The 18,320-nt window shown below is 51.2% G+C and overlaps 7 protein-coding genes across 7 annotated transcripts; 2 read left to right on the plus strand and 5 right to left on the minus strand.

Annotated features, from left to right (window-relative positions):
* Positions 1-16: 16 nt before the first annotated feature.
* On the minus strand, positions 17-2,053 carry CDV56_103502 (sugar porter family MFS transporter; the record flags this gene model as incomplete). The annotated part of the gene is made up of 6 exons (XM_026757121.1): positions 17-446; positions 494-888; positions 952-1,246; positions 1,299-1,440; positions 1,494-1,574; positions 1,633-2,053. The coding sequence occupies 6 exons, from the start codon at positions 2,051-2,053 to the stop codon at positions 17-19; spliced, it is 1,764 nt and encodes a 587-aa protein (XP_026616493.1).
* A 640-nt stretch (positions 2,054-2,693) lies between these two features.
* On the plus strand, positions 2,694-4,468 carry CDV56_103789 (putative beta-galactosidase; the record flags this gene model as incomplete). Its single annotated transcript, XM_026757408.1, has 2 exons — positions 2,694-3,009; positions 3,087-4,468. The coding sequence occupies 2 exons, from the start codon at positions 2,694-2,696 to the stop codon at positions 4,466-4,468; spliced, it is 1,698 nt and encodes a 565-aa protein (XP_026616494.1).
* Positions 4,469-4,541: 73 nt separating this feature from the next.
* On the minus strand, positions 4,542-5,743 carry CDV56_103968 (SEC14 family lipid-binding protein; the record flags this gene model as incomplete). Its single annotated transcript, XM_026757587.1, has 4 exons — positions 4,542-4,919; positions 4,974-5,357; positions 5,411-5,552; positions 5,607-5,743. 4 exons carry the CDS (start codon positions 5,741-5,743, stop codon positions 4,542-4,544), a joined length of 1,041 nt encoding a protein of 346 aa, XP_026616495.1.
* A 474-nt stretch (positions 5,744-6,217) lies between these two features.
* Positions 6,218-7,519, minus strand: CDV56_104138 (uncharacterized protein; the record flags this gene model as incomplete). The annotated part of the gene is made up of 5 exons (XM_026757757.1): positions 6,218-6,680; positions 6,728-6,870; positions 6,923-7,144; positions 7,208-7,312; positions 7,361-7,519. 5 exons carry the CDS (start codon positions 7,517-7,519, stop codon positions 6,218-6,220), a joined length of 1,092 nt encoding a protein of 363 aa, XP_026616496.1.
* A 2,021-nt stretch (positions 7,520-9,540) lies between these two features.
* Positions 9,541-11,471, plus strand: CDV56_104466 (putative GABA permease; the record flags this gene model as incomplete). The annotated part of the gene is made up of 7 exons (XM_026758085.1): positions 9,541-9,663; positions 9,732-9,802; positions 9,862-9,885; positions 9,937-10,026; positions 10,077-10,557; positions 10,608-10,937; positions 10,989-11,471. 7 exons carry the CDS (start codon positions 9,541-9,543, stop codon positions 11,469-11,471), a joined length of 1,602 nt encoding a protein of 533 aa, XP_026616497.1.
* Positions 11,472-11,602: 131 nt separating this feature from the next.
* On the minus strand, positions 11,603-12,416 carry CDV56_104653 (putative GNAT family acetyltransferase; the record flags this gene model as incomplete). The annotated part of the gene is made up of 2 exons (XM_026758272.1): positions 11,603-11,949; positions 12,011-12,416. The coding sequence occupies 2 exons, from the start codon at positions 12,414-12,416 to the stop codon at positions 11,603-11,605; spliced, it is 753 nt and encodes a 250-aa protein (XP_026616498.1).
* A 662-nt stretch (positions 12,417-13,078) lies between these two features.
* On the minus strand, positions 13,079-16,927 carry CDV56_104770 (cation-translocating P-type ATPase; the record flags this gene model as incomplete). The annotated part of the gene is made up of 10 exons (XM_026758389.1): positions 13,079-13,379; positions 13,433-13,750; positions 13,802-14,388; positions 14,457-14,805; positions 14,868-15,262; positions 15,336-15,576; positions 15,634-15,904; positions 15,957-16,496; positions 16,566-16,639; positions 16,704-16,927. 10 exons carry the CDS (start codon positions 16,925-16,927, stop codon positions 13,079-13,081), a joined length of 3,300 nt encoding a protein of 1,099 aa, XP_026616499.1.
* Between the last annotated feature and the right edge of the window lie 1,393 nt (positions 16,928-18,320).

Genomic DNA, 18,320 nt, shown 5'->3' on the forward strand with positions numbered 1-18,320 from the left:
ATGCCGGGTAAAGTAACTAGTGCACTCGCTCCGTCTCTGCAATCTTCTGCTGGAAACCCAACTCCTCTGCATGGGGCACGTTGGCTTTGTCTCCATCGAAAAGGGCAGCTATCTCCTCCAAGGTCGGACCCTTGGTTTCCACAAACAGGAACCAGACACACAGGCATTCAATCACCAGAATGGCGATGTAAACGAAGTAGAATCGCCACTGCAGCCTCTCCAGTCCGATAGGATTAACATACTGATTGAAGACGGATGCCGATGCGGTCAGGGCAAAATTCACCGCAAGCCCCTTGGCTCGAATGTTGAAAGGCAGGATCTCGGCGCAGTAGGCGACAGTCAGCCCGGGCCATGCGAAGCCCGCAACTCCATAAAACAGGAAAATCATGGCAATTACCGCGCTTCCAGCCCCGGTATCACCGCTCTCGGCATAGGCAGCGGAACATCTAAGGCATGTTAGCGCTCGGTATTGGATCTTCGCCAAATTCCATACCCAGTCCAGATACTGAAGCTGACCAGCATTCCTACAGCGGCAATCATGAAAAGCTTGCGTCGGCCCAGAACATCTACCAGGAAGGACGAAAACCCGATGGCAACGAGGAACGACCACACCTGCAGACCACCGTTGATCACGGCCTGGTCGTAAGAGGACGTAATTCCCACGGAGTTTAAGATGGAGTGAAGGTAATAAGAGACAAGTCCGTTGCCAGAGCATTGGGAGAAGAAGGACACCAACGCAATAAGCAGAAGTCTCTTACGGTTCCCAGGCGTCTTGATGAGGACCTGCCAGCCATCATGGGAATTCTCCTTCTCGAGACGGAGGGTATTCTGAATTTCATGGAATTCAAAATCACAGAAGCCGTCTGACCGATCCCCATCGCCATGGTACTGATTTCAATGTCAGCCCAGCGCGCCCAGCGATGATGCCACGGTGCTAAATGTTCATCTCACCTTGACGAGTATGTTGAAGGCCTCATCCTCTCGATCTTTGGCGCACAGCCAACGAGGACTTTCGGGCAAAAACCAGATTCCTACGAATTGAATAGCGGGCATGGCCGCTTGCAATGCAACCGGGATCCTCCATGATGCCTCCGAAGTATATTTGATCGTCCCAAAAACAGTCCAAGCCGCAACGATGGAGCCAACATACCATAGAGTGTTATACATGGTTGTTAGAGTGCCTCGATGCTGAGGATGTGCGAGCTCCGTTATGAGCAGAGGGGCTGACCCCTGGCTGATATTTGATCTGGGATGGTCAGCGTCTGGTAGTCATCATCAGACTGGAAGGGTCGTCATACCCGAGACCAACTAGGAATCTTCCAGCAATAAACATTCCTCGGTCGACGGAGGGTACCACCTGGATAATGGTCCCGACAAAGACGACCATGATACCCACCGCCACTCCGACCCTTCGTCCCAGCAGATCAGCAACATAGGAAGCTATTAAGGGGGGTCAGTGACCATCTCTCAAGGGCTGAAGAGTCGCAACGTACAGAAGAACAAAGCACAAACACCGCCGATATTCTGAATTGCCGTGAAGAGGCCCAGCGTAGATCCAGTCGGATTGCCAAAGTCTTTATTTATGTTAACATGGATGGAACAGACCCTACAAGCACGCAGTAGGCCACATACAATCCTGCCAAGGTGTCATGGTCTGCAAGCCGTTCAAGAGCGACCCATCATACCCGTTGATCGTTGAGCCTGCCCATTGCACCATTGTAAGCATGGAAACAGGTTGCACTGCAGATATCTCGGAAGACTCACCGAGGAACAGAATAGGCATCATGGCATATAACTTGCGTAAACCAGGATGCTTCCACCAAGTAACGCTTCGAATCTTGTATGAAGGGGAGACATTGGGAGAGAACTCCGAATGTTCTGCAGAGATCTTGATCCCTTGATCGGCATCTTTGGGGAGATCCATCGTCGTGACACTCTCAATCTCAGAATTCTGAAATATTGAAATAAATGCACATGCGGTCTTGTATGACAGTATGAGAGCCCAGTCGATGATCCTGAGGGCGTGGTGAAGCATTTTATACCGCTCCCCCATTCACCATTGCTGTTGCAATGGCCTGACGTTGAACCTTAGTCGGATAGCTTGACCTCTGTGTCTCCCAGACTCGGTCTGACTGGTACACTCCGTACAAGATCTGCGCTGCTTGTCTGCATGCAAATCTGGGGAGAAGACTGTGGGGGAAAGGAACCATCCAGATGAACGTCCATGTGGGTAACTATTTGACAGTCTGGAACACACATTCGATCCTCCTATTGGTTCGATAAAGAGACCCCAGAATCGCCCGGGATATCATCGAATAGGAGCAATTCAATCCCGGACCCGCAAGTGCCCAGATTCGGTTCCTTTTTAGGCGGAATTCAAGCAAGAAAACGGAGGGGCACCATCAGTGGCTGCTGCGCTCGATCTTCGACCACTCCCAGCCTTTGAGAAGCTGGAAATCATGTACTCCGCAAAACGCAGTGCTTTGGCCATGTCCACCATGGGATATCGTCCAATGGAGAATTGTGAAACCCGGCATTGACTGCGGCACACGGACTGAAAGAGACGGTGCCATTTACAGTACTCTTCCGGTGGGATGTTTCTGGGGACTGTGGCCTGAGATATAAAGATGTCGTCTTCGAACCGGCCTTCAAAGCTAGCCAAGTGACCTTTTACTTCCTGCTGCTCTTTCGCCATGCCTCTGGAAAATGTCGAGATCCCTCATCTTCGGTCCATCGACCGCGGAAAGCAGCTCATTGTTCACGGTCGTCCATTCCTGTTATTGGCAGCAGAGCTGCAGAACTCATCGCTTACCTCGGCCGAGTTTATGGACACGGTCTGGCAGAAACTGGTGGACACTCACGTCAACACTGTGCTAGGATGCGTCACTTGGGAAATGATTGAGCCAGTAGAAAGCCAATTCGAATTCAAGGAACTGGACAAGGTCATTCTGGGAGCACGCAAGCACGGACTTCGTCTTGTGCTACTGTGGTTTGGCTCCTTCAAAAATGGTAGTCTTCAACCCACCACCCAAGATCAAAGGCCTATGCTCTTGCAGTTCGATGACGGGTCTAATAATCGCTTACAGGAATCTCAACGTACGCTCCGGCATGGGTCAAGACAAACCCCAAACGCTTCCCCCGTGCGAAATTGCGAAAGGCGGGAGGTGTCCTACAGACCGCCGATGTCGTGTCAATATTTCACGAGGCAGCTCCTAAGAGCGACGCCAGGGCCTTTGCGCAGTTGATGCGCCACCTGAAGGAATTCGACGGAGATCACTCGACCGTCGTAATGGTCCAGGTCGAGAACGAAACCGGGTTACTGGGTGACTCTCGCGATGGCTCTGCCGCGGCAGACGAGCGATTCTCCCAACCAGTTCCCGATGACCTCCTCACCTTTCTCGCCCGTGACTGGGACAATCTCCATCCCGACCTCAAACGCAACTTGGTTCAATTCAAAGCACAAGCCTCCCCTCAAGGGTCGTGGGTGGAAGTGTTTGGCAAAGGACCACACACCGATGAGCTCTTCATGGCCTACCACTACGCCTTATATCTCAACCAGGTCGCCGCAGCGGGCAAACAAGAGTATCCAATTCCACTGTACACGAACGTGTGGCAGAACTATGTTGGTGATGACGGCGATAATGACTTCCCGATTGTCGCTGGCGGCGGCGGTATGCCAGGTGATTATCCCTCAGGTGGCGGCACCACAACTGTCCTGGATATCTGGCAGCATTTTGCACCATCTCTGGACTTTATTTCTCCCGACGTCTATCTCAATGATTATGCAACCTCCTGCTCCAAGTACCGCCATCGCGACCAGCCCTTGTTCATTCCCGAACAACGCCGAGACGAGTATGGGGCACGCCGCATCTGGACGGCCTATGGGTCCTACCAGGCCATTGGTGTCTCTCCGTTTGGCATTGATACCCTTGAGCCAGAATCGAATCCGTTCACCAGGCATTACGCTCTGCTAGAATTGGTCTCACAGATAGTGCTAGAGGCTCAGCGACGCCCTGGATCGTCCGTGGGATTCTTCTTCGACGAGCTGGCGGCCGACGGCTCTGACCCCTCCAAACCGATCGTGCGGCAATACGGGGGTTACGAGATCACCATCGAGCGCTGTTTCGTCTTCGGTAAGCCAGGCCCGGGCTGTGGCATGGTCATTCACCTCGGAGGCGGCAAATTCCTCTTGATTGGGTGGGGATTCCAGGTCCGTGCAACCGCCTTGTCTCCGACTGCTGCGTTCACAGGGATCCTACGATTTGAAGAGAAGGTAGTGGCGAACAAGGAGACAGGGGAGCTTAAGACCCTGCGAGTGCTCAATGGAGACGAAACACGCAGCGGCGTGTTCTCCATGATGCCCAACGAAGACCCGGACTATGGTGGATTCCCTATCTGTGTGACCATCCCTGCGTGGACAATGATTGCGGAATTGGAGTTTTACTCGCTGGACGAGAGCGAAGTTTGATATGTTCGTCGATAAGATATCGTCACGAACAGGTAGATATAGAAATACCATTCGAAGTGTTTGACACTTGTTCTCATTTCTCTTCCTCAACGTCCAGCACGGCAACATCCAATCTCCTCTCAACGCCATCAACAGTTCCAGTAGCCACTGCCTTCACCTGACCACGAGAATCCTGCGTCCACTTGATCGGGCCAGGAGGCAACGTCCCGCTGAACGAAGGGGACCAGCGTAAGGTTTGGCGAGTAATGGGACACAAGTCCGGCAGCATCCCCTTGGTGAACTGGAAAGTGCCCCCAAACTGGGTGGGAATATTGTCATGATGGATGTACTTGTTGAGGGTGCCATAGACATCCGTCGAATTCAACACGACAATCTTCTCTGCAGTCACCGGGTCGACAAATCTCTTCATGAGATTCCAGATCTTGGAGAAATACGACGGTGGATTGCAGATCTGTACGCAAGTCAGTCAGAAGGGCTCATGGCCCTCTGTCCTTTCTTCACTCACAAATATCCGATCGATTGTTTCTGGATAGCAAGTGGCCAGCATCCAACTACTATCCTGCGCAAAGTCTCGGAGATCCCAGGCCTGCCTCAGACAGACAGACGATGCATCTACCAGGTAGAGCGCCTTGGTGACCGGCTCAGATGGCAGCGGTCGATCTCGCGTTGCGGAGCACAGTGGAAAGACAAACCGAGTCAAATAATCGAAATGCACTAAAGCTCGCTGCGCCATGTCCGGTGAGCTGCTACCGAGTTCCAAGGCGTCAAAATGGCCAGACAGCCCTTGTGTCTTACGCCAGTGTACCATTGCTTTTCGATCCAGATGGGCCGTTTCGATCATTACGATAGGCAATCCCCGGTTGTCTCGACGACCTGTCCAGAGCGGATACTATGTTGCAGGTGGTCAGTTGTCAGATATAAGCGGAGCTACAGATTGCCCACCAGTTTGCGAGTGTCTTCGAAGTCATCAACGCTGATCAAGTCATATACACGGAGCACATCCTTCTCGCAGCGGAATTTGGTTGCTTCTTCAAACTGGCAGAGGGCGTTCGAGGGGTCCATTCGATTGGCCTGCAAAAAGCGCCTGCTTGGTTCGATCGTGATTCCGGCCTCATTTAGGCATTGAGTAGTCACTTACAGCAGAGTTGTCTCGTCAATGACCCCATCCGGCCGATCTCCCTCTTTCACATCGTCGTGACACTGCAACAGGCCTCTATCGGCACACAGCCCAGTGAATTTGGTGAATACGGCTGTCTCGTCAACAGTCATTTGCATCGTGATTTGACTGTGCAGTGAGTGATATTTGGAATGATACTGTTGACTGCCGGATGATCAGCGCAATTAATAATGACTGCAAAGACGGAGTTGCCTGATTCGGCAGGCACCCTCTTCAACTGAGATGCCTAATCGGGTATAGCCCAATAATATCGTCCATGCTCTCTCTCTGCGTCTTCGATCATAATTGGCATTTGATCTCATGGAACGACAGAAATTAGATCCTCGATTTGGTCTTTCTCGAACAGATCAGTTATGTCATCAGTTTTGCTGAGCTGACAGTCTGATGACTTGAGTTGGCGCAGTAACCCATATCATGTATCATCTTCATCCGAGAAGTTCACAGACATGCCGATGGAGCTACGAAGCGGACAAGACAGAAGCAAATTTATATTCATGACATCTACTGTACAGAGACAATACAAATAAACATTTTCAAGTGAATGGAGCCAGACATCACCTCTTCGCTGGAGGTCATCCGCCGTGACCAGGAAGACATGTATGCTCCTCCGTCACCGTCCATGTCCGAGTCTCGCGGATGATGCCTGTTTGACTCGACTGGCTCTCGTCATCATGGTCATCTTCTGTGCCATTTATATTCGATGTGACTACCGTTTTGGTTGTTGCCAGGGGGATATTATCGAGTTCATGGGTGGACTCATTGCCAGTGCGTCTTCGATCGGCAGAGAGGAAGTACTTGGTGCGGGACGATTTCTGCTGGCTGGAGAGCGTGTAGCGAGTCATTCCGTCGAGTCTCATGCCAGTGGACTGGAGTTGCTTGAGGAAGGGGATAAACTGCGGTGCGCTGGCCGTCACTATGCTCAGACACTGCACCAACTGGGAGGCAACAGTGACCGACCACGTCTCGGAGGTGGGATCGGACGAATTGATGGTGCGATGGACGAAATAGACTTGGGCAATCAATGCTCCAGGGACACTGATCTTTTAGTTTGTACGCTTCCGGTTTGGAGGAAAAGGACTTACATCACGCGAAACAAAAAGACGGCCATGATATTGGCTTTTCTCTTCCAGGTTGTCTGCACAATGGCAATAACCTGGACGGCCTGCGCAATGATGGCCACGTCGGTGAAGATGTTCGAAACCCCCAGATAGATGAAGAATGCTTCCTGATGCTAGATCAGCCCTTGAACCGTCCACGTATCGATCGGGTTCTCCTACTCGATCATAACAACTGCCATGTAGATAGTCCCATCGATCTGGATGACACTGAAACGCGGAGGCAAAGATCCCTGATATTGCCCAGGCAGCGATGATGATCTGCAGAGCGAGAAACACAACCCGGCTCTGAGAGGTGGGAGTAAGGTGTTGGACAAAGCAGAGAAAGGCGAGCTGAGAGAAAGCGATAGCGAGGATGTAGAACATGGTAGCGACGTATTGCGACTAGGAGTCAGGGGATTCTGAATCACTGACACAGACTTGCAATCCAATGGACTGAAGACATACCTTCATGATACTTTCAACTTTTGTATCGCCCAGCTTTGTCAAATGGTCTCCATAGCCATTCTGAACTGCGATTGAAACGGCCACCGATTGAGCAATTGACATGAGCTACACAGGTAAGAATCTTGAACAGCGTGTCTCGATGCTTTCACCCACCAGCGCAAGGAGTATGTGGTAGTCATCCTGAAAGAGACTGCCAAATTTCCACCATTTGGTCCCGAGTCTTGCTAGCGAGCCCAGGATGGATGTCACCATCAAGAACAAAGTCAAGACGATGACCGCTGGCGCCTCACTGTCCGGGGAATACCTGGTCATGATGGCGAAATGACCAGCAGGCTGAAGGGAAGATCACGAACATCAACCTAGCACATGATGGAGAGGAAATCTGCCCAAAAAGGCACTTGGACGACAGGACTGAAACAACGGAGTGCAGGGTGTGTATAAGACCGAGTCCATGGCCGGGGAACCTCATGCAACCCCCACGCAGAAGGATTTTCTCGGTTGGATTCTACCGATCAGGGGCAGTCAGCCATTCTCCGTTGTTATTCAGGCACACAAGGTATTCGTCATGTTGGTGCGGGAGACATTTCAATCACTGCGGGCCTGCTTGATGGTGCATGTGGTGGTCCTTGTGCATATGGGATCGTGATAGAATCCTGGCCGAAGGTTCTTTCGTCCTGTGCAAGTCTGGATTGTGTCTCTAACTCAAAACACTAGTCATTCGGTTTGAGTCTTACATGCAAATAGTCGCTTAGACTGATTCTTACTAGAGCGTAGGACTCGTGTTATTGATTGCCTGGGTGGAGTTGTCCATCGACCACCTGGATGATGGGAAATTAGCTGAAGCGCAATGATTAGAAGTTAATTATGCACCGAATGGTCTGATCATTCAGCCAGAGAGGTCCGGCCCGGTGAGAGGCAGGATGAATGAGACCAGAGATATTGGATCTGTCGAGCCACTGCACCAGTCGGGTGTGATGGAACTACGCCACTGGATTACTCCAAGACTCGCAATCAACTCATCAGTCATGATCCATCCTGGACAAGGTTACACCAAAAGAATAAGGCCAAGTCCTGAGCCGTGTTCGAGACAGTCGCTGATCCTGGCGTCCCGCTAAAACTAGGCCGGCTTAAGCGGATGAACAGGATTCTCTTCCGGCTCCATAGAGCACGGAATTGGGACTAGTCCAATGATCTAGTCATATGTACTCGATGAACATGAAGAAATAGACTGCGGATTCGCGGAATCATAATTAAGGTCCGAGGATCGACTGCGAGTGGGACATTCCAGCGCACAAACACGGTTGATCGCCGTGGACCAGCAGAGCATTGTGTAGTTGTACAGTGTAGAAACAATTATTATCACTCTTGGTTCCAATGATAGAGTTTTTCTCGTCTCAGGAAATATCCGATTCTCGTTGATCAATTACCAAGAAACAGGGATATATATGCAGACTCCTATCCATCCATGTCCGGAGGCCACAGCTAAAGACGCCCCCTGCAAGGATGCGATGCCACCTCAGCATTTAGCATTCGCAGTGGTATTGTTCACGGGAAATGGTCCGGAATATTTTAATCTATTTGGAGAAGTCTAACTCCAACCGAGATGATTGTCCGATTCCTCTTGATGGACTATTGCACACCATTCATCCCATACTTCTCTAACCATCCCTGCGGTGCCAAGCAGTGGCGTATCAAGACCACTGCAAGGAAGTGACAAATGAATGCAACGATAAGCAGACACGTTGCACATCATTAATTCTCTCAGTCACAAGTACTAGAAGTACCAGAGAGGGGATATCGTTCAGGGGTTACACACGCTAGACTACACCGTACAGGAGAGAGAGAGTATAGACAGGATGGCCTCCCACGAGGGTGTCTGAAGCAGGCTCAGGCCATGATCGGCTGGTACCGACCAAGCGCATGCCATCCTCGGTAACTATCCAAGAGGATTGTTTCATTCTTCTCTCCTATTTCGGTTTCTGGGAACTGGCAACACGCTAATTTCCAACCGCGTCGTGTGGTGGATGCGGTAACTTCGACAAGTCTTGAACCGGCAATGCATTAGTTAGTAACATTCCATGCTATTCAATAAATCATTACACTACGACCTGCTCAAAACAGACATCAATGCGTTCGTAACTTCATCCACCAGGGTCTAGTCGAAGTGGCCAAGTCGAGGTCCCTGAACGACCAGACTCGACTCTGGCTCCATTCCCCCACTCTCTCCTTTCCTTATATTATACCTCGTCTGGAGAATCTGGGTGTTGGATCCTCGTATGCACTCTTCACTGTCATCAAAAGCTCCTCCTGAGAGTCAATCAATCTCCCGTGGGATGTTAATGCACGAGATGAAGACCCTGGAGCCCTCGAGTCCTCAAGAGCTCGAGGGATCACGGTCGAGCAAAGACCTGGATGAAGTCCACTTGGCTCGTCTGGGGAAAAGACCCGTTTTGAAGGTGATTTAATTCGCGATCGATCGATTACACAAGATTTGTGACTCGTCACTGACGATCAACCGTTGCAGCGCAATTTTGGAATGCTGTCCATGCTCGGTTTCAGCTGTACGATTCTAGTGACCTGGGAAGGATTTACGGTGTATGCTTCCATCTGATGAAAATAGATCTGAAAGAATCATGCTGATCCATGATCGACAGACTGTTCCTGCAGCCATTAACCAAGTACGGTCCTCGGTCGATCTAATCGCGTTCAACACTAACAATCAACGACAGTGGTGGTCCAGCTGGGGCTGTTTATGGCTTTCTCTTTGTTTGGGCAGGTACTGCCTGCGTCTTTGTCGTTCTCTCTGAACTGGCGTCCATGTATGTCTGTTGTATATCGTCTCGAACGCGAGTGCTGATAACCCTCTTAGGGCTCCGACATCCGGTGGCCAGTACCATTGGATCTCCATGTTGGCACCGCGATCGACGGTGAAATTCCTCAGTTACATGTCTGGATGGCTCACCGTCATTGGATGGCAGGCCACCTTTGCGACAGCCTGCTACCTCTCCGGTACTCTCGTCCAAGGTGTCGCCATGCTCACACATCCCAACTACGCACCCAAATCATGGCATCCTACCATGTACTTCTGGGCCATCGTCGCCTTCTCCGTCGGTATTAACGTGGTCGGTCGCAATGTCCTCCCCAAATTTGAAGGGCTCATTCTCGTGGTCCACATTCTCGGCTTCTTCGCCATCCTCATCCCGCTCGTCTCGTTGGCGGACATTGGCTCCGCCAAGGACGTCTTCACCGAGTTCCTCAATGGGGGTGGATGGTCGACCCAGGGACTATCGTTCTTCGTTGGATTGATCGGCTCTGTATTTGCCTTTGCGGGTGGTGATGCCGCAGTGCACGTAAGTCCACAAGTCCTGTCGCGTGAAAAGACAGCAGCTCATATCTGCAGATGTCGGAGGAAATCCAAAATGCCCCCGTGGTGGTCCCTCGCTCGATCCTCCTCAGCGTGCTGATCAACGGTCTGTTGGGATTTGGCATGCTCCTCGCTCTTCTTTTCTGCTTGGGGGACATCGACGAAGCCCTTGCGAGTCCTACCGGATACCCTTTCATGGAGATCTTCTTCAAGGGAACCGGCTCCCTCGGAGGTGCTGCCACCATGATCTCCATCATCATTGTCGTCTGTATCTGTTCGGCCACCGGCATGATGGCTGCGACTTCTCGCCAGTTCTGGTCATTCTCTCGCGATCGCGGTGTTCCCGGTTGGAGACTCTGGAGCCGGGTACGGTTATCTTTTCCTTGTAAATCCATGTTTCAGGCTAATATCCTCTAGGTCTCTCCGACTACCGCCATTCCCGTCTGGTCTGTCGCACTCACGACCATTGTGTCGGCCCTGTTGGCCTTGATCCCCATCGGATCTGCCGTCGCCTTTAATGACCTCTGCGCCATGTCCATTACCGGCCTATACCTCTCTTACATCATGGTCGCTGTCCTGCTCCTCTGGCGACGTCTGACTGGTGCCATCTCGCTGACTGCTGGCGCTGACGAGACCGTTAACACAATCGGAGCCAAGCTAGTCTGGGGTCCCTTTCGCGTTCCTGGTATCTGGGGGGTCTTGATCAATGTCTTTGCCATCATCTACGCGACCATCGCCATCTTCTTCAGCATGTGGCCCACATCCAGCGAAGTCACGGTGCAGACCATGAACTTCAGCGTGGTAGGTACCGTCGGTGTGATCCTTCTGAGCATTGTCTACTATCTCCTCCGCGCCCGTCATGTTTATGAAGGGCCTATTGTTGAGACAGTGCCTCGGTAGATAGACACTGACTCCATTATATTCGGGGTGGAGTTGTCAAAAGCATTGCATTCGCTCGCGCCGTGAATCTGTATAGATTGATACAAATGCTATGTAACTTAATAGGCGCATCTATAGTGTCACTGTCTTCCCTAGTCCTGGTCCATCTCATCGTTCCATGGCATTGGCGTATCTCCCTCGACATATTTGCCTACAATAGGACGCCACATCACCGTCGCATTAATGGGCAAGAAAGTCTGCTCGCAGTGTGTCCATTCCTTTTGCTCCTCGTCGGACAGCTGGCGCGATGGGATCGGCTTCACGCTGTTGAAGAGAACCTTGCGAAAGCCATACTTCTTGTAAAGGGGCTCTCCAAACTCGGATGCGTCCAGCCAGGCTTCCAAGCCCATCGCGTCTGCCTTTCCCACGCCCCATCTCATGAAGAGATGGCCGAGCCCTTGGCCGCGGTACTCGGGGAGGGCGAATGCAATGTGTAGAACTACAGGTGTACTATCAGACAGAGTCCCACCGGTATACCTGTGATAATCTTGCAAACTTACAAGCATGGGGTCGTCGAGCCATCTGTTCCCGCGGATGCTCAAACTGCCTGACTGCCTCCGTCGCAAACTCCCTCGTCAGTCCCTCTGGAAACCACTCCGCCACGATCGGTCCCTCCTGTTTCGCGTAGGGATTCTCCCGGTAAAAGTACCATTTGGCGGCGGCGGCGATCTTGTTGGCTTCCGTATCCACGATTTTGATCCAGGTGACGTGCGGCTGCTGCTGGTGGTACTCTTCCAGTTGACCCTGGATACACGCCTTCAGACTGCCCTCGCGATCATTGTTGTGGATGGGGAAGAATAGGCGGACGATGCCCTGGTAGGGATTCTCAAAGGCCTCCCAGAGCGCCCTGATCAGCTCGGGGAAGTCGTCGTCACTGACGACCTCTACACGAAACTTAGGCTGCATGGCGATGTCGCTGTCAATATGCAATGAGGGATTTGACAGATCAGAGATGGATAAAGTCACACACATGGCTTATCCATGGTTTATCTATGGCTTCGCTGTACATAAGACTGTAAATTATAGCCTATCACGCCATACCGGAATAGTGACACAAAAGATTGATCTGTCATTGATTGTATCTTACTCAGACTCTAGCCATGTCTAGCATATTGCATACGTGGTCAGTCGTCTTTTTCATGATTCATCTGCCCTTGTCTAGTCAGAGCGCCACAATGACATGGGTATATACAGACCAGCAGATGATTCGTTCGATTACCGCAAATGTCTCAGAGAAGGAAATGAATTCTTCCAAATGTCACACAATCAGAAATGTACTGCGCGTTTTGTCAGGGCGTTTCTCTTTCAGAGGCTGTGGGAGCTCTGGCACTGGAATGGCCAAAGCTGAAACTGCTGCTAACTTTAAGGCATTGGTATCCCAAAACACCATCCGCTCCTTGTACAGCACTTGACTGCTTGCAAGAAACTGTATGGTATTCTAAAGTTGAAAGTCTTTCATTCTGATCTATCCACACCAGTCTAACATGCCTGTGGGCCATTCCTGCACGCATCCTGACTTTCTGACATACAGCGGAGGCCGATAATACAGAGGCTGACTTACTTGACTTCTACCAAGCCATCTTGGCCAAAACACCATGTGGCCATCTCCTTACAGCGGCTTTGCGCAACTCGTCCAGGCCAAGGATTCCCAGGCCAAAGGCAGCCGGCAGGAAGTAGTGCTCAGCTGGGACACTGGTCGTGTCCAGCACCCGTTGCAACGGCGGAATGTACAGCCAAAATAGAGCAATTCCTAAGGCAAAGATCATCGCCGGAAACAAGAGCAGGTTTTGCGTTTCCTTATTGAAGGCGGGTGGGTGCGAGAAGATCGACAATCGGCGAGTCCGGATGGCCATCAGATTGAACCATTGCCTGGGAGAGTTAGCCTCTGTTGGTCCCGCGAACGCTCCATGGGTGCAGCATACATTACAACCAGGTTGATAAAATATACCGAACTCGCCTCGTTCAGTCGCGCGGTGTACCAGTCAGGATCGACGTTGGCTGGGACCTCGCCGAACTTGAACCACAGAGCTGAAAATGGAATGCCATTGCGCTCCAGGTACCAGTACGCCATGGCAAACGAGGCCACGGTCTCGAGCATGCCGATCACTCCATAGGCCTGAAGAATGAGCTTCCAGTTTACCAGGCGTTCCCTCTTGGGTTTGCGGGGCGGGCGAAGCAGCACGTCCGCTTCGGGCGCTTCGTACGCCAGAACAGTGGCCGCCGCGCAGTCAGTGAAGCAGCTATATCGGTTTGTCAGACAAGTGCCTAGCGGGAGTAGCCGGGTGAATTACCAGATAATGATCATCAAAAAAGAGGACAAGACCTGCGGAAGGCCAAAAACCACACTGGTCAAGACCGGCCAGAACTCGGACCAGGAGCCAGCTGGAAGCAGATAGATGATTGTCTTCTTCAAGTTATCGAAAACAACTCTTCCATACTGCACAGCCTCGACAACAGCCGAGAAAGAATCCAGGAGAACCATGTCCGACGCCTCGATGGCAATATCCGACCCGCTTCCCAGCGCAATGCCGATATCAGCCGCCTTCAGCGCCGGAGCATCGTTCACGCCGTCACCTGTCATTCCTACAATCTCCTCTCGTGCCTGAAATTCACGAACGATCCGCAATTTCTGTTCCGGCGTGGTTCTCCAGAAGACGATTTCCTTGTACTGGCAGAGTTGTTGCCACTGGTGTTCGTTCAGGGCCATCAGTTGACTCCCGCTCAGGGTGATTGCAGGCGAACGGGGCTTTTCGTTGAATTTGTCATTGACTGAAGGAAACCTTCTCAGAGCCTTTGCTTCGTCAACGGGCACTTCCGCGGTAACGATACCGCACTGCCGCGCGATCTCAAGGGCTGTCAGGCCGAAGTCACCGGTCACCTTTGCATCATTCGCATTTAGCCAATCGACGGACACAAAACGATAAATTAGATCGAGACAACTCTTACCATGAAGATTCTGATCCCTGCTTGCCTCAGTGTCCTGATCACGTCCGGAATCTCGTCTCGAGGAGGATCAACGATACCGACCAGGCCCACTAAGACAAGGCCGGTCTTGACGTGGTTCATCAATTCGGCTTCGAACAAGTGGGAGAACGGTGCACTCTGGATTTGGTCCGCTGGGAGGATTTTTCGGGCGAGAAGAATCACGCGTTTGCCTTCATTCGACCACTGGTCTTTAACTTGCTTCAACCGGTTGAGTGTACTGGCATCCAGAGCCTGTACACTGCCGTCAACACTCACGACGTGCGTGCATCGGTCGATGAGGATGTCAGGAGCGCCCTTGATCGTAAGCAATCTACAATTGTACATGTGGTCAGAATATCTCTCAAGTGAGATCCAGTGACGCTGAATACTCACGTATCATCACGACGAAATTGGGTCAACTCAGCGAGCGACATGGCGAGGCCGAGTCCTGCCCCATCCACCAGACTGAATGTCCGCACCATGAACTTGTTCTTGCTGTTGAATGCCAGATCATATGTCTTCTTCCACATGCTACGCAGCTCTGAGACAGGGCCCAATCCTTCGGCCAATCTTAGAATCGCCTGATCGGTTGCATCACCGATAACCTTTCTCTCGTGGACGGGCAGATTCATGGTGGCCGCATCAAATTCAGCGGCGTTGCAGAGACCAGCAACTGTACGAAGTTGATGCATCGCGGATGACTTTCCCTTGAGGACCATTTCGTCTCTTGCTGAGTCGGGGGTGAATGTGGAGATGGATACCGCACAGTCGGTGACAGACATCCTGTTCTTCAGTAGGATCAGCGGAGAATCTTGAGAATAAGGATCGGAGTCATTCAAAGTTCTAGAAATGACTAATTACCTTGGTCAAAGTACCGGTCTTGTCGCAACAGATCACTGATACCGAGCCCAGAGTCTCAACCGTCTTGAGGGACTTGCAGACAATCTTGTTCTTGCTCATCAGATTGGCAGTGATGGTCAAGTTGGCAGTCAGGGCAATCGGCAAGCCTTCAGGGATAAAGGCAATGGCAACACTGACGCAGTCCACTATCAGCGTGGGAACGTTGATCCAGTGCGGGTGATCTTTTCGCAACCAGGCAGCCCTATCAGCAAGTCAACGATCGGTGTGTCTTGCCCCGTCATGGTCATTTATCACTGACCAGACAATAATGATGACGATAATCATAGTCAGCATGATCAACACGACCAGAGCGACAAATCGTAACACTTCCTTCTCCAAGGTAGTCAAGCCGGTCTTTGGCTCACTGGTGAGTTTTGCAATTCGACCAAACACCGTCGCGTCTCCGGTTGACACGACAATCCCCGTAACACTTCCCGAGACGCAATGGGTGCCTTGAAGGCCAATGCTATGAGTCTCGAGATAATTTTCCTCCGTCGAGTCCATCGTCCCATTGATTGGAAGCGATTCGCCTGCTGTTGGTAAGCGACACACCTGCGGCACGCTTGACCTGGAGACACTAACCGGTGAGTATCGATCGGTCAAAGCATGCATCATTCGAGACTTCGACGAAACGTATATCCGCTGGGAGTTTATTCCCCGCCTTGAGATGTACAACATCACCCGGCACAATGTCTGGAGCTGATACGACGACGAGTGAGCCACCACGCATGACCAGGCAGCTTTCTGGCAGCATGGCCGTAATGGATGCCATGACTCGGGACGATGACCAGTCTTGCCATGCGTTGAAGGCTGCCTGGATGAAAAAGACGGCAAGAAGCACGATGGCCAGGGCGAGGTTTGCCAGAGCTGGCGGTTGGCCGAGGGGTTTCCAGGAAACAAACACAAGAATGCATCCGACCAAGAGAATAGCACCAAATCCCTTGAAAAAGTAGCCGAATATCTGCCAGAACCATTGATGCGGCAAGGGTGAAAGCGCGTTTTTGCCGTATTGATGGAGCCGTTCCTGGACCTGATTCGGGGAGAGACCTTGCGAGATGTCCACTTGCCACCGTTTCTGTAGCTCTTCGACGGAGATTGTATGCCAGTCGAGATGAGAAAGATCTGATGTTTATGCTGATTAGCATAGAGCGCCTCTTGCAGTGACCAAGTGGCTTTGAGTAGTCCCCATACCTGCTGCGACCCCACCTTGTGCTTTTGCTTTTTCTCGATCCTCCCGTTCGTTGGCTTCCTCGATATCAAACGAGCTATTCGGTCCGCATTAGACAGTTTCAACCCTCAGGCATAGCAGTAGGGAGAGGAGGTAGGTACATGGTTCGATAGTGAATTGGCAATGACACCGACGGGTCAACTATCGTCCTCCTATGACGACTGTGGACAGATACATGCGAGCTGGACGCAGCCGAAGCACTCCGGATCAGCTCAGGACGACTGCTCCTTGCCTGATTGCCCGATTCTTCGTCTTCAGCCCGCCATCGCAGACGCGTCACTTGTTCATCGGCAGACTTGTGCGCAGTTGGGTCCATTTCTTGCATGAAGCGATCTTCACAGAGCAAATTTGGGGCAAGAGCAGGGAACCAACGATCCTGACATGGGTCATAGAGAGTTGAATGAGGATTTCATTCTCTTTATAGCTTGCAGGCTGAGCTCATAAACCACTATCCATGAGGGAGCATAGCAATGAGACACCTCGTGGTAGAGGTACCTGCGCGATTAATGATGGCCAAAGCTCTTTACCTGAGCAGTTGTGGATGTATTCAAGCTTCTTGAGACGTCAATAAATCCCTCTTTGTGGCTTGCAAGGCGATTTCTGACCAATTGCTAAGATGTGACATGATCTTATCTGCAACCTTGTTTTTTCTTTGTTGGAAAAATGCGGGATTATTGAGGAGTCGTCCATGTTTGAGGCTTTAACCACCAACCAGATGATGGACTTTTGGGCTGTTATAACACTGTCTCTATGCGCGATAGAGGATATATCTGTCTCGATGGCACACCTTGTGTCAATATATTATCTATCTGCTGGAACTTAGCTTCTAGAGGACGGTCGGCTTGGATTGTTCATATATTATGTAAGATTGTTGCAGACAGCATATTTCAGGCTCGATGGTCTTACATTGATGGTTCTTCGTCCATCCTAGTGTCCACGCTTCTTCGTAGTTAAAAATGATGTGGACTGTTAGCAATCTTTCTTCTCTAATAACGGATGATGTTCTCTGGAGGACTTGGACAAACATGGGGCTATGGGAGTTATATATATCACTGTAAGTGTAGCTCACCACGACGTGACGGATTATACTCACGAGAGATATGGCCCAGCAAGCCTTGAACGGCGATATATCTTATGGCCATCTTATGATTCTAAAGCAATCGACTTGGATGAATGAGCGTTATGCCGCCATCTGTTATTGCTTCCGGTCGCTGCCAATGGGTCACGTGACCGCACACTGTCAACCTACTCCCAGGTTGTCTTCCCTCAATGTTCTCTCGTTCTCATCATCCAAGATGTCTCTACACCTGAAGTCATACCTCGGAATATCTATGTCCTCAATCCTCACAAGACATTGACTGGTGTTCAGCCTCCATATGATGGAATAAATTGTGTGAACTGATTCTGAATGGGACTGCTCATTTGCTGACCTGTATTCCCAGTGTCCCACTCACAGTGGAGAGACCACACCAGAGCCAAGAACCAGCCACAAATCATCGTTGCCAATTTCCCAAATTGTCCTTCCACCGCGCGTCGTCCCGAACTCCGACCAGCAGCAATCGTGGCGAGGACGTCCTATCAAACACATACAAACACTGCGAAATTGCGACCATATGGCACGGACCAAGCCTTACGGCGGGTGTCGTCAGCCACCGGCATCGACAGGGAATAGTTCTTGGCTGACGATTGTTCCCCGGCCCAGTGGATGATGGCTGTCT

The sequence above is a fragment of the Aspergillus thermomutatus genome (genome assembly GCF_002237265.1).
Source record: "Aspergillus thermomutatus strain HMR AF 39 chromosome Unknown NODE_40, whole genome shotgun sequence".
Lineage (NCBI taxonomy): Eukaryota > Fungi > Ascomycota > Eurotiomycetes > Eurotiales > Aspergillaceae > Aspergillus > Aspergillus thermomutatus.